The sequence below is a fragment of the Epinephelus fuscoguttatus genome, linkage group LG6 (genome assembly GCF_011397635.1).
Source record: "Epinephelus fuscoguttatus linkage group LG6, E.fuscoguttatus.final_Chr_v1".
Lineage (NCBI taxonomy): Eukaryota > Metazoa > Chordata > Actinopteri > Perciformes > Serranidae > Epinephelus > Epinephelus fuscoguttatus.
The window spans coordinates 24,410,258-24,435,861 of record NC_064757.1 but is presented as its reverse complement, the minus strand read 5'-3'; the positions used below and the strand labels follow the sequence as shown (position 1 = coordinate 24,435,861).

Genomic DNA, 25,604 nt, shown 5'->3' with positions numbered 1-25,604 from the left:
AACACTTGTGTGTGGCGTGTGTTTGACGTGACACTCCCCCCTTGTCGATGGGAGGCCGACGTCACTCTGCCAGCGGAGGAGTGGATGGCCTGTGTAATAAAAATACATGAAGAGAATTGAGGAAAAGGAGAAGATTGGCCGAGGGGAGAAAGCAACAACACGCCGTGTATTCCTCTCCGCTCGCCCCGCCGAGCAGCCGTGGACGTGTCGTGGACGCCTTGTGAGAGCAGCTGAGATACATTTGCGTCGCGGCATCGACAGCTCCAGCTGAAAAGCCATGTTATGTGTGGCTTTCTTGGGTTTTTGAGCAGACAGAGAGAGATAACTGTACTGTATCCCAGCCTAGCGGATTGGAGTGAAAGTCCGCCATATTCTGCCTTACCACGCCCGGGAGTGGAGCCATTGGAAAATAAACGGACAGCTTTATTCATGTGTTGTTCCCGTGGCCCTCACCCACGGACGACCACTTGAAAACGGGGGATTTTTGCTGATTGAAAAAATAGCAACATTGAGGACTTTGAAGGGAGGGTGTCCGGGCACGGATGGCAACGCTTAACGAGATCCCAGCACGGAGGATGTGTCTTAAAAGGATCTGTTGATCATATTGAGAAGGAAAAGCAGATTACACCAATTAAGATTGCACAGATATTCAACTCAGCAAGCTTTGGGGGACTATTTTGAGGCTGGAAGCCCAGAAAGCGAAGGGAAACGGGGGGAGGGGGGGGTCAATAATTTCTCAAATATCTCATTTTCCTTTCCACCACAATCTGTGCGCTGTGCACGGGCTCATTATAAAGGGCGTCCACGCGTTATTTCACCATACGTAGGCCTGTATGAGGACGTTATTTGGCTCTCACAGGCCTCTGCTTTTTGTGTGTTTTTTTTTTAACCCAATCTGAAATCTGAATGAGTCAGTGAGAGGGGAAAAAAGCGGAGTTTTGTTTAAATCAAAGAGGAGTGAGAATGACCCTGGAGTCCATAATGGCGTGTTGCCTCAGCGAGGAGGCGAAAGAAGCCAGGCGGATCAACGACGAGATCGAGAGGCAGCTCCGCCGGGATAAGAGAGACGCACGCCGGGAACTGAAACTGTTGCTTCTCGGTAAGCTCCACGGGGAGGGAGAGGAGATGCAAAGCGCACATTCCTCTCACCCAAAAACACCTTAGGGGTGGGGGTCTGTTAATGGGGCTTCCCACCTGAGTGAAGTTGGTTGATGTGTCTGAGTGTTGTGAGTCCAGTGCACAGATTGGCAGGTGATGCTGCCCAGTCAGGCCTCCCAGTGTACAAAAAACACCTGATTTGAATAACTGCGACCTGTTAGTGTCGAGGAAACAAATGCTCATGGGCCTCACCTTTTTACCTCTCCATGCATGTCACTGGAGAGACAACAACCTGTGCAGCCAGGCCTACAGGGCCCGTCCAGGTGGTGTGCTCATGAGTGTGTCAAACACTGGCTGGGCCAAAGTCTAGGGTTTTATTGGGAGTAATCAAGGCAGCACTGCAGCTTAACACCTAACCCTGGCAGTGATTATATCACAGGTGTCAGTGTATGGAGCAAGGTTGGAAACATGCTTTGCTATAAGATATAGTAGAGCAGGGTTGTCCAAATCATTTTAGTTCACGGGCCACTTACAGTCTGATTTGATCGCAAGTGGGCCGGAGCTGTAAAACCATCCTATAGATGCAGACACCTCCAAAATTTTCTAGTTTTTTGTCTAAAGAAATAAACTTTAATCCATTTACAAAGCAGATGACAAACAGCTTGTGATGTCTTCAGAAGAATAAATGCAATTTCACAAATATTTCTCAGTCCACACCAAACTAAAGTCTAAGAAAAGAGCTGCATTAAGGTCGGAGTGGAAAGGCCTCTGAAAGCTACTCAATGTACTTGTCCCTGAGACCTGGCACCTCTTAGACCTCACCAGTGCATCACTATTAGGTGTGTAGGGTCATCCAGTGGGCCGGATCGGACCCTTTGGAGCCTGGGCCGTATGTTTGACACCCCTGTAGTAGAGGCTTGTGTGATGGTATGCTCATGCACCCACTTTAATCTACATAAATCATTCTTAAACAAGTTGAAACCAAATGCAGTGACTTGAAATACTTGATCCTACCGTTTATGTTGTTCATCCACACAGAATCATAAAATAATAGTGCCATTTGTAAAACCAGTAAATGATCTTATGGTGCCTGTGCATTGTGGTATGAAGCTGGGTGCTAATCCTGTCAAGAAGTATTTGTCATACCGGAGAAAGTCATCTACTCACCATCACGTTTTTAGATTGGCAAACAAAAAGCCCATTTAGTTGTGACGACCGTAGTTGTAGAGATCGGAGCCAGAACCCTTTCTTCCTGATCCAGAGCCATCGTCTCTCAGTCCCTTAGATAATGCATGGAGGAGAAGGTGGTGAAGCACGCTGGGAGTTAAGATTGTACTATCCAGACTACTTTCGGCAGGGTTTTTGCTTCTTTATGGGTGTTTTAGGACAGTTTGAAGGGTAGTTCAAAATGCTGAAATGAATCCCCTTAACAGGATTTAAAGGAGCTGACTGCCACCTCCCTTGTTAACTATGCACAAATAACTGTGTTGTTGTTTTCCTCTAATCTCTTAATACCCAACAATTCGCCTATTATGCAAATGCACAAACAGCCAATGACCCAAACCGAAAAGTGGTGATGTCTAAGTCTGAAGACGTAACTGTATTTCTCATAAAACAGTATAAAATACAGTATTTATTCAGTGATAAATGAGTGATGGCCCAAACTAAATGACAGTATGTATATTGTGTGTAGTAGCTTCTTATCAGTGTGTGGTGTTATGTTTCAGAGTGGTTTATGGCCTCTAATGACAGGATGTTCACAATTAATGCCTTTGAATATTGAGTCGCAGGGAAGATGCGATCCATTAAGTAGCAGAGTAAAAAGTTTCCAGTAATGATGAACCATATGTGTGATCTCACACCAACATGCTGGTGTCTGAGCTCACGTTTCTGGCTAAATCAACCACTTTTTCAGTGACACTCGAGCTCATCGAATATATGAGCTTACACACAGGGCTCTGGATTCACAGTGAAAGCACTCGTGGGTATATTTCACACAGACTCCACTGCTCTCACTACTAGTGCCAGAGTTAACCGGAGGAAGTTGTGCGTGCTCCACTATGGCTCCATTAACCCATATGCTACAGTGTCTGTGTACTGCGGGTTTTCAGACTCACTAATTGCCTAATGTCCCGTGGGATCTAGAACAAAACTCTTCAGTCAAGTCTAGAAGTTTGTCTAATTTTCAAAATGTCCGTTGCTCTTTTTTTTTTTTTTTTTCACAAATCATCTCAGCTTCTCCACTTAGTCTTTCAAACCCACTAATTGCTTTATATCCGCAGAGGCCGGGTACATCGAAGCCCACACAACACAACAAATGAGGAAGTTTAAAAAACATTACGAGTCTTTAATCCATCCTCCTTGTGCAACCTAATATCCATTAAGGCGTTGTAAACTAATAAGGGAGATGTACTGGAATTGTCACTCATTTAACCGGGCAGATGACCAAGAATACGTAACTAGCAACAGAGTGGAAGAGTTGTTGCAGCGGGCGGAGGAGAAGGGGGTTTGTGTAATGTAGTGTAATGCTTAGGAGCCGTCTGGCACACACACATAGTTTAAAGCTAGCTAATGAGTCAGAGACACTAAAGGCTTCACTGAGATAGGTGACTCAGGAAAAGTGCAGTTAAAATCAGTGTCAGCCAAATCAGAATAAGGCGTGGCATCTCGGCAGCAGCACACTGAATTCGATCTCCTCCAGCAATATATGCACCTAAACACATTAACTGAAAATTAAATCACTGTCATATTAGTCATAGTGATGTCATCATTAGAACAGCGCAGACCTCCTATTGTTTACAAGGAAAGAAACAACAGATAAATCTTTTCCCCCGCCTGTTTTTGCTCAAAGCTTCATGTTAAAGGAGCTGTATGCAACGTTAGGAGCATTGATACAGCAGCAGATTTGGTGGAATGATGGCATCTTGAGCAGACGATGAAGTCTTGCTCCTTCTGTGTGTGTTGTAATTCGAGCTTCTCTGTTTTGTGCTGGTAGACTGTCCGGCTGCAAGTGCATGTCAGTGCATGTACGTCCCTGCCGCTCTGCACTGTGTCCATACAGCTGTTACTGCTGATAACACAGTCCCAACCCATGGTGCCAGAACAGTGTTGAAGCAGAAGCATAATGCTCACCCTCCAGTCCCCCCCCTACATTAACACCATTCGCTCTGTCAGCACTATTGCGTTGTTAGCACTGTCTCCGCTGTTGGCATTGTTAGCCAAAATGTAGCTGTATCAACTTTAGATATTTTGCATCATGTGCCATGCTTGACAAAAGACCCTATTAATACTGAGAGTAAAACATAAGTTTATTTGAATCATTTGGGAACCAATAAAACAAGAGAAAACATGAGAGTTTTCTGATGATAGCAAGGCTAACCAGATGTAGGTTAGCAAGATCTCTCAAAAGCAGGAATGACAGAAAAGGGTGAGGTCGGGATTTTTTTTAAAAATGGTTGCAACCAGGTGCTTGACGGTTAGCAGCTGCATCTATAAGAGGAAGCTACAAAAATTGCGAACAGCTGAAAAAACGATAGCGAGGCGAAACACCAAGCAGACAAAGCTTGTTTCAAACCAAGAGTGAATCTGGGGTTTGCTTTCACTTTTACTTAGCTGGAAACCGACAATTCCTGCAATGTATAACTTTAATTTCAGAATCAGAATCAGAAATACTTTACGATCCCTTAGGGGAAATTATGATTCGTTACAGTTGCTTCGATGTAAAGAATGGAGCTAAGAAGTAAGAATAAGAGTATGAAATAAAAGTATGTAAATACAAAGCAATAAAATGAAATAGAAAAGAAATGTGGATTAAAATAAAATAAAATGTGCATGATGCTACCGTGTTTAACACTCAAGATATAAAAAATTAAATATTAAAATAAAATATATTGCCAGTGTGCTGAGGCTTTAAGTGTGAAAATATAACTACAATATATACATCAGTAGAATAGAATAAGAACAGAATTAGAGTAAACATAAGGAATATACAAGTTGTGTGCATTGTATGTCGAATTGATATATATTCAAGAAGTGAAAATATTTCACAGTTGAAAAACTGCACAGGAGATTGTGGCAGTTGAATTATTGCACTCAAAAGATAATTATGAATTATGACAAAAAGTTAATCATAAAATGCTAACAGCGAAATTTACCTCATTAGCCACCTGATCATAGGATGTCACAACACATAAGCAAAAACGGGCACATAGGCACAAAGTGATGCATAATAACACCATGAGCTGGATAAGACCTTTGACTTTGACTTTCTATGTCAGAGAAATGAGACGGTTGTGGGGACAGAGAATTAATCTTCGGCCCTCCCACTGACAGCCCAGCAGAAATTGAGTAGGTGCAGTCTGCACATTTAGAATTTTCTCTGGGACGGAAGTCGGCACAAGCGAACTCTCTTGTTTTCCAATGGAGGCTCATTGACTGAGCTGCTCCACTGGAGGAGGAGTTGACGATGCTTAGAGGGCACTTGACTGGTTGTTGAGATAGAGAAGAGCACTTCTCTTTAACTTGCCAAACTTTCTGAAATGTGCCTGTGACGGGGGTGTCTAGCTTAAAACAATGTTTATTTGAGAAGCGAGACCTTGATTTAGGGGACGTACATCTTAAATGATGGTAAAAATGATGAATACCACTAAAGTCAGACTGTTCTCACCTTAATTTCTGAGGAAAGAGAACCTCTCCTTTGTAAGCATGACATTAGGTCTGGAGAAATGTAAAGCAACAGGGGAGAGAAGGCTCCATTACATTAGCTGAGATTCCAGACCTGTGCAGTCATGGGAAGATGAATGAAGAAGAAAGGAAAGCAGCAGCTAAGCCGAGGAATGGTGACATAGCGACTGGAGACTGGAAAGTTGTAGAGAAGTGCTGTTACAACAGAATTTTTTTGGAACTTGTTTTGGTGAGCTCATGGTACAATAGCAGTTAATGGATGCTTGAACTTAAAAAAAAGTCCTGTCAATGAACCAAATTCCCTCGTTCCTTCTGTAGGACGTCCATGTTTGTGTGGATCATGAATAGTAAGAGAGATGCTTTGCCTGATTGGCGTGTGTTTAGTGCACACACACGCACACACACACACACACACACACAACACTGAACTGAAACTACTAAAACATGCACAGTGTAGGGTCTCCTAGGATGGTACTGCATTTCGGTAGCTTATTATAATCTATTTTATCAAAGTGGATTGAGATATTGTTTTTTGCCCACTGAGGCCAAACCTGTTTAGATACCCATGAGCAAAATCACTAGGGCTGCAGTAATTACTCGAATAATCGACCAGTTGTCAACTATTAAATTAATTGCTAATTACTTTGATAAATGATTAATTGGTTTGAGTAATTTTTCTAAGGAAAAAAAAGTCAACATTCTTTAATCCCAGCACCTTACTGTAAATGTGGATATTTTCTAGTTTCTTTACTCCTTTATGACAGTAAACTGAAAAACTTTGAGTTGTGGATAGGAACCATTGTGTCCTTGGATTGGGTATCGGCACAGATCACGTTATTTGTACAAAATCGGAATCGGTATTAAAAGATCGGAGTGGCCACCCCTTCTCTCTTTATTCCGAGCAACACAGCCACACCTAACGGCAGAACCTCGCCTACCGCAGCCTTATGGCAACTCTGGTGCTCCTTTGTCACATATGATAGTAAACTTTGGATTTGGACTGTTGCTCGGGTAAAAAAAAAAACAAAAAACAATTTCAATATGTCAACTCATGCTCTGGTAAATTTTAATGTAAATTTATCACAATTTTCTGATAGAAATGATTGGCAGATTTATCAAAATTAAAAATAATCAATAGTCAGGTGCCTTCAGTTTTACCCTCCTAGGATATAGTTAATGCTGCGTAGTACTTTCTACTTCCCTGTTGCATTCCTACTTGCATTGCATACATCTGACTTCTATTTATTGGGCATTAAGGTCTGAAACATCTGTTGACAGTCAAAAGGGTCACACGTGAATAATTACCAGGCTCATCTCCGTCTGCTAAATTGATTTAAAACTGCTCAATTACAGAAGTGGCACGGCCCAGCTTCAACCCTCAAGAGGCCATTGGACCTAGTTTATGATATCTGCCCCCCTTTACACACTTACACAGAGGAAATCATAGATAAGTGCGATGACGGGATCTGAAGGTAGATCGGCTTAAAAACATCCAAACAAGCACAACAGTTTTAAACAATTAAGATTATAGAATTATATCAGCTAAACTGTGTTCAGATTTTGCACAGCTGGGTGACTTTTAAGGTCATTGCTGCATTACAACAAGTTTAATCTACACTTTTGACTCTTAAACTTATCATATCATCTGTCAGAAACATGTGCAGGAGTGTCGATCTAACCCAATCACTGTCAGCTGCTTTTATCAGCCAGATGAACGCTGTGGGAACTTTGTCAAGGCTACGGCTGAACAAAGTCCATCGCAACTTTTAACAAGCTTTTAACAAACACATGGTTGTAATTGTGAGAGGAAGCACTAAAGATGTCATATGATTCTGGTATGAATGCAGCTATAGAAAGTGCCAGATGAAGGAGGAAAAACAGTTTTACAATATTATTAAATTCCAGGTCATAACACATGGTAATGCAGTTCAGTACTTAATATATCCTGATTTTCTCCAGTGTAATTCACATCCAGTTGTCCTTAACTAAAATAACTCTCAGTGGCATATACACATATATGGTGAATGCTGGTGCAGAACATCACAATGCTGTCTAGAGAGGTACGTCGGTACAAAGCAGTATTTTCATTAAATTCATGTTTGCCTTTTGTTTTGCCTTGAGATTTGCTGGTGCTGGCGTAAGGCCGCTCGCCATTAACACTGAATATATTTGACACCCACAGGAGTGAGTTTATTGTCTATGAAATTGAAAACCAAAACCAACTCCTCAGATCAGAGAACAGAGCTCTCAACTTTCAGTTCATCAAAGTGCAAAAGCTGAAAATCATGTTCATTTAGCTGAGATGGAGAAGAGCTCATGTATTGTTGAGAGCTTGACATTCTTACCAATACCTACAACAGTGATCCCATAATAATTCTGTTGTAACCACATTATAACCTTATAGTTCATGATAAGATCTAAGCAGTGTCTGACCCTTGTTAAATGCTGTGAGAAGCACAGCCCACAGTGTGATGATGCAGGTTAAGTAAGGATAAATCTAACCAATGTGGTGTTTACAGATCTGACTACTGCACAGATAGCCTACTACACACTGTAGTTGGAGAAACAATCTGCAAGTTGTACTATAGCATTTGTAAAAGTGAATGTGTGTGTGTACTACAGCTTCCCTGTGCTCTGTGTGTAAACTCTCTCCTCGAGGTGCTGCTAAGCTCTCAGTGGTGAATTCATTTCCTCTTTGCTCATGCATTTTTTATAATGATGTTCGAGCATCATAGTGGTGCGCTTGCATCCTTTATCCCATTTGGTTTAAAAAGTCAGCTGCAGGCGTCTCTGTGCATAGCTGACACTGATGCGGTGCATTCAGGGACTGTGGAAATGCGCAGCTTCCAAGACTTTGTTCTATGGCCATTTAACAACAGCCTTTTTAGCTTCAACCAGCAGCTCCATAGGTCACTCTGTTGGTTAGTTGGTCAGTTGGTGTACAAAAATTTCCACCATGAGGTATGGATTGCTCCAGGAATGAGTCTTAAAACGCTTGGGCAGTAACTTGCAGTGTCAGAAACCAAGGAAAAAGGAGTCCTTTAATGTCAGAATGCCGGTTGCTGTTACAGTTTAATGGCGCCTGGCGGCAGCAGGACAAGGACAGAAGTTGAGGCGGACAAAGTCTAACTGGGGTAGGCGGGAGGGGTGGTGTATGGGTCCAACACACACCAACTTTCACCTGAGAGTTTGGTGTAAGATTCTAAAGCCAAACCCTGTTCTTTTTTCCCACATCTGTTTTCGTTGCCTAAACCCAACCATGTGCATTTGTTGCTGAAGGAAAGAAAACGTCAATTTGTGGTGTTATACCATCGTATTGTGTTTACTTTGAAAGAGACTGTATGTAAATAGTAAATTTCCTGTGAAAACGGACGTGTATTTCGAAAGAACACAATGCACCTAACAGGCAAAACTTGACACGGTGTCCCAGAACCTCAACAACCAATGCACCCAGAGTACCTTGCACATCATATGTGGACGTGGAAAGTCCATGACCAAACGTCAATAAGTGGCGAGGTCGGAGTGAGAATGTGCTGAAAAATTAGTTAGCATTTTTGCACTCCCAGTTCCATTGTGTTGAAGTTTTTTGAATGGGTTTGGTTTAATGCCTAAAAATAACGTCTGTGGTTACCGCAACTTTCAGAGACTTTCACGTTTTGATCTACGTCATAAAATACATTGGTAAATAGCCAACTCATGAATTGACACTTTTAGGTATATTAGAAATGAGACTACAGAACATCATCATGCTGAACACAGCTTTACAGCCTTGTTGTGGTGGCGATGTTAAGTCGTGACCATGGTGATGTTAGTTTATAGCCCGACATTTTTGCCTTTTACTCCTGGCAGTTGCATTTAGGCTTCAAAAATGATAAAACTGGTGTTCACTTGTGAAAATGATCTTCCCAAACAAAATGTATAAATATCATAAACCTTTGTTTGCCACAGTTTATTTACTGTAATTATCCAAAATGCGAAAGGCTTTTTGACGAGGCAGTCAGGGAGAAGCTAACTTCCACATTGGCCTACAGAAAAATGACATCACTGGGACACACTATTGCAAATTTACACTTTTGTGATCAAATATTCATTACAAGTAGGCTACCCATTATGCGTGACAAATAGTATTACATTTTACAAAAACTGATGAGCATAACATTGATCTATAAGATAAGTAAAAAAAAAAGAAAAAAAAAAGAAAAAGAAAAAATCAATAAACCTGACAAACAGATCACATACAAAACAATTACAATAACTTGAGACAGCAGTTCTTAAAAAATGTAGCTTTTAATGGAGAAGGCTTCCAAATTCTCATGATCCTTTTGATTATCTTTATATGTGCTTATTCTTTGTTCTTACACTTAAAGCTTGTGAAAGCATAGGCTATGAATACTTGACAGCTTACAGTCAAGTTTGCACAAGTCAATGAACGCACCACACACAGACACAGAGCAGCGCGCCTTCTGTCTTTTGTCTTTTCTTTTCTCCTTCCCCTGAGTTCGTCCACGTTCACGAGTCCTGGGGCGCATCACGTATTCTTCTCAGATGTAATGTCGAGCCATTCGCGCCAGCCTCAAACACGGGGTTAATCCTGGGTCACTGCATTGGTTTGAAAGGTGACTCAGCAGCCTCTAATGGCCAGCACACACACACTCATACCCAGCTTACTCGCTGTCTCTTTATCTTCCTCAGTGTCTCTCGTTGGTGTAATAGAGAAGATCCATTAGGACCCTGATGTGGTCAAGCGATCCTGGAATATTCTGGAGAAATTGTCGTTAATATTTTAAAGCTTCTGAATCGTTTTTCTTATCTTACATACAGCTGTTGGTTATACGACACTGTGTAACCTTCTCATTTTTCTATAATCCAAGGTAACCTGTATAAAATAGCTTAAGTCACAATACAATATTATTGCGATTTTAAACGTTTTGTGATATGTTGAGTATTGTGATAACATATATTGTGATTTATTACCTTTATTTACAACTACAAATTCTGTCTCCAAAGGAAAATGTTGTCAAAATATTGCAATACTGTGCTGTATTGATTTTCCCCCCACCTCAAGTCATTTATATATTTAAGTTTATCTGAGAGGATTATTTTCATAAATGGGTTAATCCCCAAAAGAAACTTTTAAAAGTAGACTCAGCTGTCTTAAAATTCATTAAATCCCAATTTTGTAACGTAAAACTGAATTTAATAGGTCATTTTGGCAAGTTAAAGGCAGCTTTAATCATAAATGTTCCTATCCATGGATGAATTCATGAGCCACTCACATTCCTGCTCTTGTGCGAGGACATCAGGTTCTCTCCCATTTCCTGTGTTTGAACAGCGAGGAGATCAGAACTGTGCCACACAACAGCAACCCAGATCCTTTGTGCCAGTACAAGTCCAAAACCCACTGGCAGTTAATTTATGTTTTTTGAGATTACTCACTGTTCCACTTCGCCTGTTTAAAAAAAAAAAAAAAAAAATAGAGTGTGTCTATTTTTAGGGGTGGATGCCGTAAGGCATTAACTCTTGTGCAACACTATTTGTAGCCTGCAACAACTACTGCTTGTCATTGAGGTTACTGTAATAGTTAATTATGGGTGGGCAGAGTGTGTGGGTGGAAACCAGGTGGTGACAAGTCTCACCCTGCTTTCGGTGCCACAAGGTGAATATTTTAAGGTGCACCAGAGGAACAACATTAGCATGTAGCGCTAACAGGTAAACCAACGCAACAACAAATAGTGGAAGCATGTTTGAAATGGCCTTGGTCTTGAAAAAGGGTGTAGTTTGAATGTATAAGTTAAAATTAATTAGTAATGTAAGTGGCTAGAAAAAAACAAAATACAGTTGTAAATAGGATTTTAAAGGGACAGTTCACCCCACAGTCAAGACTACATATTTTTATTCCCTCCTGTAGTGCTATTTATCAGTCTTGATTTTTCTGGTGTGAGTTGCTGAGTGTTGGAGATATGGCGTCAATATGAAGAGATTATTTCGTTATTGAGATTCAAGACTATATATTGTCATAGATTTTGGATATCGTATCATGATATGGCATAAATGGTGTTTTTTCATTTTTTTTAAAGGCTGTGCAAAAGCTGAAAATAAATAATAAAGGCTTTTGTTTTAACCCTTGCCTTAACCCACTTAGTCGTTATTGTGTATTAATATTTTCTGAAAAAAACAAAAAACAATAGTCATACAACTTTTTTGCATCGGAGGGTATTTGGTCAGAAATATTATGTTCCATTCTGTCTCCCAGTCCTAGCATTAATGGAGTGCTTTTGAGGAGATTTTAAAATATTGAGATTATATACCGTGTATCGAGATATAGCCTAAAAATTGTGATACAATTTTCAGGACATATCACTCAGCCCTAGTTGAAGATATCGGCTGTACTTTTTTCTTCTCTTCAACCTAATGGAACTCGATGGCACTCGGCTTTTGGTGCTGAAAGCTAAAAAAAAAGAAAAAAAGAAATCATCTGAAAAACTCAACAGCAATGTCTCTTTCCTGAAATCATGACCTGGTTACTCAAGATAATCCACAGACTTTGTTATGAGCAGTTTCATGTAGGAACTATTTTCTTTCTAGCGAACTATATCCACCGACTGCATCACTATGCAGAAAAAAGTATGCATCTACACATGAGACGCGTCCTCCTATGCTAAACTTTAACCTTAGCCAGCTCAGTGGCGCTAGGTGAGCTAGCAGTATTGGTTAGCTGTAAACTAATCTCGTCCATACACCAAAATATAAAAAGCACTATAGAGAGAAAATGTGTATTTTTGATTTGGGGGTGAACTGTCCCTTTAAGAGTTAAGTGCTTGGCTCCAGAGCACTTAGCGTGAAATTGTGCTAACTCCTGTTTTGTCATTACTATTTATCCTGCTCATTTTAGGCTTCTAAATTGGCAACCCCACAATAGAAAAGTTGTTTCTCTGGAGGTTATGGTATTACAGCTGAAGTTATGTCTTTATCTTGGTTTTGTTAAGTGCTTGGTCTGTATTGTGGACCGGCAGTAAGGAGCCTAATTTGGCTAAAATAGAGTTTATATTCCACAATATAGACTTTTATAACAGAGATGTTGGGGTTACACTGGAATGCAGCACACATCTCTTGGCCACTGACATGCTAAACACACACATACACTCCTTCCTGCCAAAGTTATTCAAGAGTTAGTGTGGTGAGGTAAAGTTAGACCTTTCAGCGCGTCTGCCAAGACTCTCAATGAACCAAAGAGAAATTACACCCCCAGCTCTTCACACCCAAATAGTCCCTGTCACCACTGAGAGGAGAGAGATGTTGTTCTTGGTCTGTCACCAGACCAAGCAAACAGGCTGGGAGGAAAGTAGCCAGCGCAGAATATTATATGTGTGGCTGACTGAGTGAGTGAGTGAGTGAGTGAGTACATACTGAGTGCATGTGCTGTACATCTGTGTGTGTGTGTGTGTGTGTGTGTGTGTGTGTGTGTGTGTGTGTGTGCGTGTGCGCGCGCGCGCGCGCATGTCTCTCCCCAGACAGGATGTTGTGTTACAAAAAGCCACGGTTCAGTTTTTTCCCCTGAGGAGAAGTCCTCACATTTACATTTTAAAATCTTTTTAGAAGGATTTTCACTCCCATATTCAGCCAAATCTTGCTCTTAATTAAAACTGCTTTAATTATTAATTCTCGGTAATGTTCCTCATGGCTTCATGATGATTACTGAGATTTAAAAAAAAAATGCATTACAGAGATCTTAGAAGGTTGTACAAGATGATTTAACCTCTCCGTGTGTTTTTCACCTTGTGCTGCTGCAGGCTTTACAAACATCTCACAACATCCCAGTCAGACTAGAGTCGTTTAAAATGTTACAGAAATGTTCTTACACGATCTGACCTTGTGTCTGCTGGTTGTGTAAACAGGCAACTGTTTGCCAAAAAGTTTGTCAGAGGAACTTTATAAGGTGTGTGACTTTAGCTTATTCTGTGCACCTTGATTAAAAGGGCCTATAGTAAAGACGGCAGTCTGTATTTGGGCAAGTGACTAATAAAGCAGCAGCTACCCCAACTGTGGAGCTGTGTCTCTGATTGCACTCTCATCTGCAAGAACATGTTTGAAAGTTTTATGGCTGTCCTCTTGTTGCTCAGTTTAGAGGTCCATAAAAGTCATAAATATCTAAATGTCCATTCAGTACCCACCTTACACCCAAAAGACATTTCAAGCGATTTCACTATTGAAGACCAATTACCAATGTCAACAGAAAATCGTGGGAGTTTCTGTTGCGCTCCCGTGATCTCAATCGTTTGGTGTAAGGTGGTCATAAAACTAAGTCTGAGCTGTCTTAAGTCAGTCTTTTTCTCGTCTTGACATCACGATAAAATCAAACGTGTTTAATATTATCGTAAGTTTTTAGTCTTGGCTCATGCAATTACTGAAGATTAATGATGTGAACATTTTCAGCAGCCAATAGCTGCACTCCCTCCAGCACCAGGAAGCAGCAAACCAGATAGATAGTCAAAATGGAGGAGAAGCCAGGGAGGCGCAAGAACTCGAACAAATCTTGCTCATCTTGGACTATGGTAAAGGAGGAGAGACTGGTCAAGTTGTGGAGCGAGCAGGAGTCAGTGTTTAAGTCAATGTGTGTCTGATCCACCAAGCGGCACTTATTTTAGTTGAGAAATCTTAATTTTAGAAACAGCTCGTCTCTCATTCCCACGGTCTCCTCCCACTAAAATAATGGAGCTAACTAGTGGGGGCTTGTAGCGAGTTCAGGCGACAAAAGCCAAAATTTTAAGTTTGTACACGAATGCAGTTTCTCTTTGTTTTTGTTTTTTAATGCCTGATTGACAAGAATATTGTTGACATATGACACCTTTTCTCTTGTGTTTCTAGAGTTGTGTGTTTTTGCGGACAGTTGTTAGGATGTCATATTTCTCAAAGGGATTTGGCTCGATGGAGCAGGAGCATTAAATGGTTTTAGTCTTGCAAATAGTGAACCTGCAAGATCCCCAGTCCTTGCAAAATCTGTGACTAGAAACTCACATATTATCTTTTAAAAGTATTTTAAAAATCTTTTCAAAGTATTCTACTGTATGGTAGGAATAAGGAGTTTGGATGCCGACGCAGGAGATTAAATGTGTTGTTTGGTTAAAAGAAACCCTGCACAAACGTACAAAATAAATAAACTCCCTGTCTTTGTCTTTTTTTTTCTCAGGCACTGGGGAAAGTGGGAAGAGCACATTCATCAAACAGATGAGGATTATCCACGGCGCTGGTTACTCTGACGAAGACAAGAGGGGTTTCACCAAACTGGTCTATCAGAACATCTTCACAGCCATGCAGGCCATGATCCGAGCCTCAGAGACCCTCAAGGTCCCCTTCAAATATGAGCACAATAAGGTAAATGAGAACCTTTCACCCGAGCCATTTCAGATTCCTCAACAGAAATGACGACTGTTGCAAAGGATGACTAATAGTTTAAGGGAAAAAAGACGCTACAGAGTAGCCACAGAGTCCCTGTATATTTTTAGAGAGCCGTCTATCTTATTTGGAACAGCCATCCATAATCGTTTCCTGTCCTTTTTGATACTTCCTGTGTCCCTAAAGCACTCCAGCTCTCCATCACACCCTCTGTGTATTTGTCTTTGCCTGTGTTACAGTGCACACAAATCTGTGAGTGCGTATGTCCACACAAATACACGTATGCAAATACACAAGAAAGACCTGCCCTGCACTCCTCACCCAAATTTGACCTCAGTGTTCTGTAGCTTTCTCCTGAGGTCCTTTTTTTGTCTCCTCTGTCACCCTTGTAGTCAAAGCTTTGGGAGCTGTTACAGTAACCTCTTACTCACGGTTTATTCCCTGCGAGAGGGACAATTGAAAAGCAGTGGAGCGCAGTCATCATCACCTTTTTTAAATAAATCAGACCATTTCAGGTGACAGCTGACTACGCTGCTTCAGCTTCTTCCTGCCGGGCCACAGCCCAGTCAGACGTTTCTCTCTGAAAGGTTTTGTAGAGATTTGGTTACGAGGGGCTGATAAATTATTAAGTAAATTTTAGGGGGATATCCTAAAGTCAGATCATAATCCTGGAGTGTTAGGGTGTGTTTTATTGGTAACACACAGAAAAAGGGGAGAAAAATTTGCTGCCTCAATCTGTTAGTTTGTGCTATTGTGTGGGTTTCGTGAATCTAAAGAAAAACCCTTTAAAACATCAAAGTCACACAATAATAAGGCCTCGTTTCCACTTACGTATGAGTACGGAGATGGGGCAACTGGAAGTCCATTCATTCCTATGGGAATCTCCGTGATATCCAATGTGCCTGTGAAACTCTTCCCTCTGTAAAGTTAAGGTCTTGAATTTGCCACGAGTACGTTTAAAAAAAATGTAACTTTGTGGTGGATTTGGAGAGACCATATGACAGTGTGCTAGCTTTGCTAATGAGCTACCATGTGTGGCGGTAGCTGATGACGGTGGGGGGTGATTGGTTGAGAGCAGCAGCAGCTGTCTGTGAGTGAAAGCAAACTTTTAGAACCAGCGCAATGAATGGTTAAATTTCACTTTCAAAGTGTGTGCTGTTCTGCTGCTCCGTCTGTGCCCAGAGTACGCTCTGCACCCCAATACTGTGGTGCAGTGAATAACCATCGGCATGTGGAGCTCTTTCAGTGCACCTAATGAACGGTCCAGCTCCAAAAATAGAAAATCAAAACATGGCACCAGACGTTCATATCATGGCGGGCTGCCACAAATAAATGAATGTATGGGGAACCCAGTCAAGGCAGTGGTAGACCAGCAGCTTTCATGTTCAGTCAGGTAAAATTACTGTTTTTTGGCCAAGGGGTTCTGTTGGCTTCAGAGGGACCACAGATAAGTTTCACTTTAAGTTCAGTTCCCCATCAGAAAGGGCTGTCTGATGACAATGTAAAGTGATTAAAGTTTTTTGAATGTAGCATATACTTAAATTGATATAGATTTTTCTCAGGTGCCTGAAAAATGTTTTTCTGTAAACCACCAATCACAGCAGTACGTTGCTTAAGTTTTGTGTCAGTACTTCTGTCTGCTTCTCCAAACTGTGGGCCTGCTGACTTCCATCTACTGGTTGTAATACACTGACTATGGATAAGTACCTCACACAACCCCACCTCAAAACTTCTGAACTATCCCTTTAATAAGCAGATTTCTGAAGGTTGCTGGCCCGGTAAAGCAACAGTTTGCCACATAACAGATGCCGCCACATGTTGGTCAGCACCGACACTTTACAATGGCACCATAACTTGAGTTTGACTCTTTGCTGTTGTGGTGGATGGATCACTATTGTCCGCATTAACTTTCGCTTCCCACCCCACATGTGCGTGCTCATGAAGAATGAAACTGAATGTGCTATTTCAGCCTGGCCATTTCACCATTGTTTTACCCACTTTGAACACAATGCAGAACAATTATTCAGAGTAAAAATAATGCTACTATAATCCCTTTTCATTAAAACAAATACATGTCAGTCATTCAAAAGACAGTCAGTACTCAGTGGAAAAACACTGGAGTACTGGCAGTGTACAATGAAAGCACCTGAGTTCAGCAAACATCGTGTGTGTGTGTACTACAAAACTACTGAATGCCTGTCATACTCTGTGCCCAACATCCCTCTGCTCTCATATACAGAAAATGGGAAGTGCCATACCTTTGACAAAGGCGTTCACTGACATGACAAAGGAAGTGAAAATGAAACCTGTCGATCGTGTTTACACTGGCTGTCTGGCCACTTATAATAAATGCAATGATTGTAGGTTAAACAAGGCCAACCATAGCACAGTGCATCTAATGTCTTCTGGACAAGTGTTTTCTCCTCTGTGACATCTCACTTGTTAATTTTATTATATTCTTTTATATTACTATTTGTGTATTAACTATAATTAGTGCAGCACATAAGAGAGGAACAGTTTCCACATGCAGGCACATGTTGATCTCTTGTCATGGGACACAGGAGAGTTTTAATGGGAATCTGGGGCATCAAACTTTCCCCTTAATAGCCCCAGAGGGATTTGAGCTTCAGATATTAGGTCCATGCTGAGCCTGGAGGTGCAGAGTAATTTCTGGATATAGAATATTTGAGTGAGGGAGAAAATAAACCAGTGATAATTAGGACTGCATAACCTGTATGTTGATTGTCTTTCATAGTCATTATCCAAAAAGCTTGATGAAGTTTTTGATAGGTTATGTACTACTTTTTGTTTGGGGTTTTTAAATCAAGATGAGTCTCAGGACATCACAGCATGTTTTTTTTTTTTTTCTTGCTCCTTCCCTCTAGGGCAACGCCAACATCGTGAGAGAGGTGGACGTAGAAAAGGTCTCCATGTTCGAGAAGCCTTATGTAGATGCAATCAAGAGTTTATGGAATGACCCGGGCATCCAGGAATGCTACGATCGGAGGAGGGAATACCAACTCTCAGACTCCACTAAATAGTGAGTAGAGTGGAAACAACACGATACAAATGTCAAAACCAGACTGGGTATGAACTGACATCAGGCTTTTTATGGTGAAATACTTTCTGGAGGGAACTGGAGTAATGTTTTGGATGTGATAACAAATACACACCCTGTTTCATTTCCTCTGTGCGACTGTAGTTACCTGAACGCGTTGGACCGGATCGCTGAGCCGTCTTACCTTCCCACCCAGCAGGATGTGTTGAGGGTTCGAGTCCCCACCACAGGCATCATTGAGTACCCGTTTGACCTGCAGAGTGTCATATTCAGGTGAGAAAGAAAAAATATTCAGGATCAGAAAACATGAATAGCATTTGTGTACATAACATAGACCATATATAAAGATGGACAACACATTTTACATTCCTTCTGCTGTAAGAAAATGAAGCCAAAATTACTTGGATGCATTCGCTGCTATCTTGCACTGGTGATGTTTTTTAATAACTTTTAATGAAAGACTTTTTTTGAAACAATGCAGTTGGTGATCATGACATACATCTTCAGGGAATGTGGTACAGGATAGACAAAGAGTTAGAGACATTAGGTCCACAACAGAACTATGCATAAAGCGAAAAAAAAAAATACTGTAGCCCTCACAAGAGGTTTACATAATCAGGTATGAAGTTTGCATATATTAATAGTTTTGTTAAAGTTCTCTTGAATAGTCTGGCGTCTGGAGCCAGAGTCTGTGCAGTAATGATCAGGGATGGAGCCACGGCATCAAGGTCCCGCCCCATCACCCACCCGACTCAATCTTGAGTCTGTCACAGCTGTCAGTCATGATGTCACACCACCTTTTTAGAGCATCAAATAACTTATGAAAACCAAACGTATCAGAAAACACTTGAACATCAGCGTGATAAGAACTACCTAAAATGACAGAAACCGTCTCTGGGAAAAATTTATTTGACGTGTACTCTGCTTTTAGTTTGGCTCATGTCCCATCTGCTGCATGATGGGGAAGGAGTTTATGACCTGTACTGCAGCCAGCCACCAAAGGGTGATGGAGGTGTTTTGGCTTCACTTTTGAGAGGCTGTCATACTGTCCATCTTTATTGGACAGTCTATGGTACATACCAACACAATGACAGTGCTGCTGTTGTTATTTTGTCTTTACAGCTGTTCAGATCAGTAAAAGCACAGAAAATGTTTAGGGAAATGTTAAAAGAAAGCGGGTCCGTTTAGATCTCAAAGCCATTCACATAATATAGAATAATAATAGTCCTCAACTACTGACCTGACCTAAAGGAGAATGGAGTTTTGATCCTAATAAGTTTAGGATTCCCAAACATTTTAGTTTACAACATATTTACACAACTATGTTTGTCATAGATGTAAAGTAAGAAAGTGCCTTTATTCATGCAAAGTTGTCAGATATCTTACTGGACTTATCTTAAGATTTTAAACAATGTCGCTTGATGTTTAGGTAAAAAGGAAATATTGTACTTTTCACCCAACTACATTAATCTATTGGTTATAATTGTTTTTGCATTTAAAACATCAAAAGTACAATAAGCTGATATAATGTAAGTAACATAAGATGCTTTAAGGTTTATAGTACCTAACAGTAAAGTTATGAAAAGTTGCTTGCCTTGTTCACAAGTATATTTACATTGTGGCATTACTGCTTTTACTCTTGTAAAGGATTTGAGTATTTTCCTGACTGAAGCACAGAATTCTCCCGTTAGAACACTGATAAACTTTCTTTTCTTATCACAGCTTCAGGAAAGCATTGAAACAGCTTCACACTGAGCTGCTGTTTCACTTTTGATTCTTCAGTGTATGACACATTAACCCCCTTTGTCCCTTGTCTCACTTTGAATATTATAAGTTAAAGTAGTAGATAAGGTCAAAATGTTAATGTTCTGCTTTCACCGAGTTGAATATTAGAATCACATCGAAGTCACGCCGAAGGATCAGCACAGTCATCCCATGTGTTTCACTTTTGGTTTATTGTTTCTTTAATTACGCAATACCCCGCAATATGTGTCAGGAAGAAATTCAAGCAGACATTCCGAGATATCATACTGACTGTTTTCTCTCTCCTGCACGCTGCTGCCACGACAGGATGGTGGATGTCGGAGGTCAGAGGTCGGAGAGGAGGAAGTGGATCCACTGCTTCGAGAACGTCACATCCATCATGTTCCTGGTGGCGCTCAGCGAATACGACCAAGTTTTGGTGGAATCGGACAATGAGGTGAATGATGAACAGAAGTAAATTTAATAACCAAACTATATTCTTAGTGTGAGTCTTAGCTTCACATATTCAAAAAAACCACCTCACCTATTGAAACACTTTAATATTTCATTTGATGTGGAAGATGAGTTGGCTCTGAAGATAAAAATCTATTCCTTATTTAAAACAATGGAAATCAGATTCTCCTCCTGCCTGGCCTTGCTTCACCTTTTTTTTCCCTTGGAAAGCATTTGTAAATGATCAGCCAGCTGTTTTGAATACCGCCTCGGGCCACATCTCCTTCTTAAGAGGACATAGCGTGTGTGTCAGTTTGTTAAAGTGTATTAATGAGCAGGTGTGTGTTCGTATGTGTGTGTCGTCTGTTTCTGCGCCCATGTGTTTTCCTTCCTTTGTTACCACAACCCTGCAAGAACAAGAAGACTGACCAGCTGCATGTCCTCTCTGTTCTGATGTCAGTAGATTCGTTTTTATAACATACAGGAGATCTTCTGTTTAGGACTCTTAATACACTGCTCTGCCGGGTGATGTCTGAGGCTTGCTTTCACAACAGTTATTTTGTTCAATTAAACACTGAAATCAAGTGCAAGGGAGAAATTAAACTGTTGAAGGCGACACGGCCGGCCTTCTCTCTCATCGTTACTGTTCTCCCTCTGGTGTGGTAAAGCGTTTATTAAAATCTGTACTTAATGAGTATGAAAGACTGTGGTTTAATTAAGTGATTAACTCTCCCTCTGTCCTTCTCTATCTCTCTGTATGTCTCTCTCCCCCTCTCTTCACCTCTCCTCACACACACATTCACACACTCTCTCTGCAGAACCGGATGGAGGAGAGTAAAGCTCTGTTTAGGACAATAATCACATACCCCTGGTTCCAAAACTCCTCGGTCATTCTCTTCCTCAACAAGAAGGATCTGTTGGAGGAGAAGATCATGTACTCTCATCTGGTCGACTACTTTCCAGAGTATGACGGTGAGTGACGGCTCGGTCCAACGCGAACATCAAACACCTGAAACACAGCACAGAGCTCTTCCTGTCAGCTGCTAGTTTGCGTCACTCCATAGTGATACACTGTGAAAGCACGAACGCAGGTGCTTCGCAGATTTTTTGGACATGCCTTCCTCAGGGTAATAAACTTCTTCTGAAAATTAGGCCATGTGACTTTTGTGTTATTGTTCATTTGATGTAATAAAGAACACAAAGTGTCAGTTTAGCTTTTTTGGCTGGGACTGCACTATGTATCGTTTTTTTGTTTTTTAAATAGTCATCATGATATCAACTTGTGCGATAAATACATCGCAAAAGACTGCGTATGGTACAGTGAATGTACTAACAAAGTATTCAATTACATTCTGTCTGTTTGGTGCCATTATGTCTGATAACTTTCTGGACAATTAGACCAAGCCCTTGCTGTGAGGGATCATCTGACTAGGCAGAATCTGGCCTCTGATCCCTAATATTCTGTATTATTCTGGCAAATATAACATTAAATACCATCAGTGTATTATCCTTGTAGTTCTGTTTAGATAATGATGCTGCTTGATATATCAGTCAGTTTCAGTATCTGACAAAAATTGCAAAAAAAATTGTGCGATACATAATACAGCAGAGCTTTTCAGTTACAAATTTTGTTGGGCCAGATTGTAAAACCAAGAAATGGAGAGGCCAGACAGTTTCAGCAGCCTATTAAAGACCTTTTTTAGCTTTTGGTAATGACAAATTAAAAAAAAAATGCAAATGAATGTAATAAAAATATCAATGTTTATTGTTTTACTTTTGAAATAAAAGAATCGAAAGTCACATATCCAACCCAGACATATCATGAAATGAAGAAACAGAATGAAAAAGAGCTATCAATTAGGGCTGCAACTAACAATTATTTTCATTGTCGACTAATCTGTCGATTATTTCTTTGATTAGTCAACTAATCATTTTATCGGAAAATGTGTTAAAATGTTGAAAAATGTCGGTCTGTCTCTCCCAAACCCCAAAATTATGTCATCTAATGTCTTGTTTCGTACTCACGCCAAAGGGTTTTAGTTCACTGTCATGGGAGAGTGTGTTAAGTTGCCAACATTTGAACGTAAGAAGCTGCAATAAGAGTATTTTGGGGTACTTTTATTATAGTACTTTTTTTCCTAATCGCCGATTAGTCATCAATTAGTCGACTAATCATTGCAGCCCTACTATCAATGCTCAGAACCAGAACATGTTACTCCCCTCTCTGTACCACACACACCTCATCTCATGACATTTTCGAGGTCAAGAAAAAGTATTTAGGAAAAGACACAGGACACATTTTTGTACTGTTTGACCATAGCATGGGTTTTTTAAAAAGCTACCATGTGTGATCAGAACTGCATCACATGAGAAAATGTTGATTTGTTAAAGATATAATTGGTGATGTCGCTGTATTGATCTGTGCATCCTGCCCGATCAGCACGAGGCATGTGTAACAGAGATGAGAAGGAGGTGAGATGGCTCACTCGCTACCGACCTCTAGACACTCTATGGAGTTTACACAGTATATCAGATTTATGTATGCTGGGCCACTCTGAGGTGGCTTCTGGGCTGGAAGTGGCCCACAGGCTGCCAGCTGGATAGGCCTGTTATACAGTATTAGATATATTTGTTTTATATTGGTTAATTACAAGGGCTTAAGTCTGAGATTTCATTTCTTTCAGCCATGATAAAACAATTGTCTTAAAATGTGGCAATTATCTGTTTATTTATGAAAGATATTCAGATTCAACAACATTAAATTAATTTGTCTAAATATTCTTGAGTGTTAAGACATAAATCAGGACAGGTACCAAACAAAGCTTCCTTTTTTTGTTTGTTGTAATGAAGAAAGAACAGTATTGGACATAATGAGTTTTGGAATTATTTTTTATTGTGTATTTTGGGGCTGCCCCCGATTAAGAATCTTAGTCGACCAGTCACCCACATGTTTATGTTATGTTTATGTTTAATATATAATATTAAATTATATATTTTGGGCGGGGCAAAACAATGGTTTGAGTTCAACGTCTGAGGAAGAATAATATAAGTATCCCTATAGATTAAAATGCACTAGCCTGCCGGAGAATCAAATCCTGTCAAATGTATTTTGGATGTGCAGGTACTTACTGTAATGACAGAAACAGCTGTTCCCTGTTGTAAGTGCACTCACAGAGCATTGTCTTCCCCTCTTCAGGTCCCCAGAGGGATGCCCAAGCAGGGCGAGAGTTCATCCTCAAGATGTTTGTGGACCTGAATCCAGACAGTGACAAGATCATCTACTCTCACTTCACCTGTGCCACTGACACAGAGAACATCAGATTCGTCTTTGCTGCCGTCAAAGACACCATCCTGCAGCTCAACCTAAAGGAGTACAACCTGGTGTAGAGCGGGGGAGCGGGGTTGCCAACAGGAGGCCCTGAACACACACACACTGACTGACATAATCTGTGAAGAGATAGATCATATACACACACATGAAAAGAAAATCAGAGAAAAAAAATCGAATGGTTGCATAATACTAATTTATTTGCCATTTGTTGATCTCTTGGTCCCCAAGGGGTGAGCAAAGTAAATGTTATCTTGCTATTTAAGGAGTTGACGAAATATACGAGGGGTGGGGGGTGGAAGGGGGGGGTCAAGATATTTGGAAGGGTCAGCGAGGGACTTGCTGTTGAATATGTACAGCAACAATCCTCATTTCTAGGCTTTGCGCATTGTGAAGTTTTGTTGTTGTTTTTTTTGACAGAAAGAAAGGAACTAATTTGTGCACTTGAGGTTTGGGGGGTTGTTTTGTCCGTCAGTCTGATACATCAGAGCTGGACCGAATGCAATGTGCTCCCTGCCTCCTGCATTTTTATAAACAAGAAAAATGTTTTCATTCCTTATTTTAATTTTTTTTTTACCCTCCCTCCTTATCTGTCGTCCTGGGCACTCACCTGTTGGCCCAACAGGAAATGATGTAACAGATCTCGTACTGAGAGCTTCCATTTTGCTTAAAGGACTGATTGGCAAGTCACTTGATAAATACGTATAAACTGTGATTTTTAAATTATTTCATATTGATTTGGTATTGACTGACTTAAATCATTATCACATTGCATTGACTTTGGTACCATCCAACGAGTAGAGCACGTGTGACCGTGGATTTGCCACATTGTGGGGGGTGAAATATCAACGAAGTTTGAGAGAAATTGGCTTTAAAAACGCACTCTGATCTTCGAGCAAGCAGGTGAGGGTGCACAGGGGGACCTCCGCTCTGCTACGTCATGAAAATCACAATGGTTGCTTTACACAAACTGGAGGGAGATGAGGATGTGATAATTTATGAGACATTGTTGTTAAATGATTATGTTCAACTGTGCCACATTAACGCTTTTTATTATTACGGTAATATGTGTACTTATTGCCAATGCCAAAACAACTCAAGCACCGGACTCCATTTTGCGCTGTTTACTACTCAAATGAAAAGTGTTGAAGAGCGGAAAAGAGCATCACTAATGAACAATCAACCGACTGATTCCTGCAAGTATTCGACAAAGTCAACGGTATTCCCACCCCCGCCCTCCCAGCAAACCTCCACCCAGACAACCACAGCCTGGACTGACTCAAGCTACAGTTGATTATCAGGCTGTAGGAGAGGAGGACATCACCCAGTGTGCTGAACTGCTCAAACTGTCCAATCACAGCCTCCCCCTGGCCTCCACCCCATCCAGTCCCATCTTAGCCGTGTCTTTGTCCTCGTCCAATCACAGCCCAGCTGTCTTGACTGTTGTAGTTCAATAGCAGTGGAGAATAAATTTGGCTAATTCCTATGTGAAAGGGCACAGTGTTGATGTTCAGTTTGTACCAAAGTAAGCCCTTCTTCTTTCATTATTGGCACCTCTGATTTGCAATCCCCTCATTCCCACGTTACTTTGAGTATTTTTTTGTAACGATTCCCTCGAACATAAGCCTGTAATTTACATTTATTGAGGCATAGTGCAATTATGAATGCTATAATCATTGTACATACATCTCTCTATATATATGGCAGCATCTCTGTTGGCTTTGTAATCATTACTTTCTTGGCAGATTGAATGTGCGGTATTGAAAATATGTATCTATGTAATTGTATTGTATGTCTAATGGCTAATTCATTTTTGGAAGAAAAAGAATATGTTATTTACATGTTTGT

At 40.7% G+C, this 25,604-nt stretch overlaps 1 protein-coding gene across 1 annotated transcript; it reads left to right on the top strand.

The window, feature by feature from the left end:
* LOC125889894 (guanine nucleotide-binding protein G(q) subunit alpha) lies at window positions 1-24,980 on the top strand. Its single transcript, XM_049578149.1, has 7 exons — window positions 1-1,099; window positions 14,969-15,153; window positions 18,060-18,214; window positions 18,377-18,505; window positions 20,303-20,432; window positions 21,247-21,400; window positions 23,625-24,980. The coding sequence occupies exons 1-7, from the start codon at window positions 964-966 to the stop codon at window positions 23,813-23,815; spliced, it is 1,080 nt and encodes a 359-aa protein (XP_049434106.1). The 5' UTR covers window positions 1-963; the 3' UTR covers window positions 23,816-24,980.
* The last annotated feature ends 624 nt before the right edge of the window (window positions 24,981-25,604 follow it).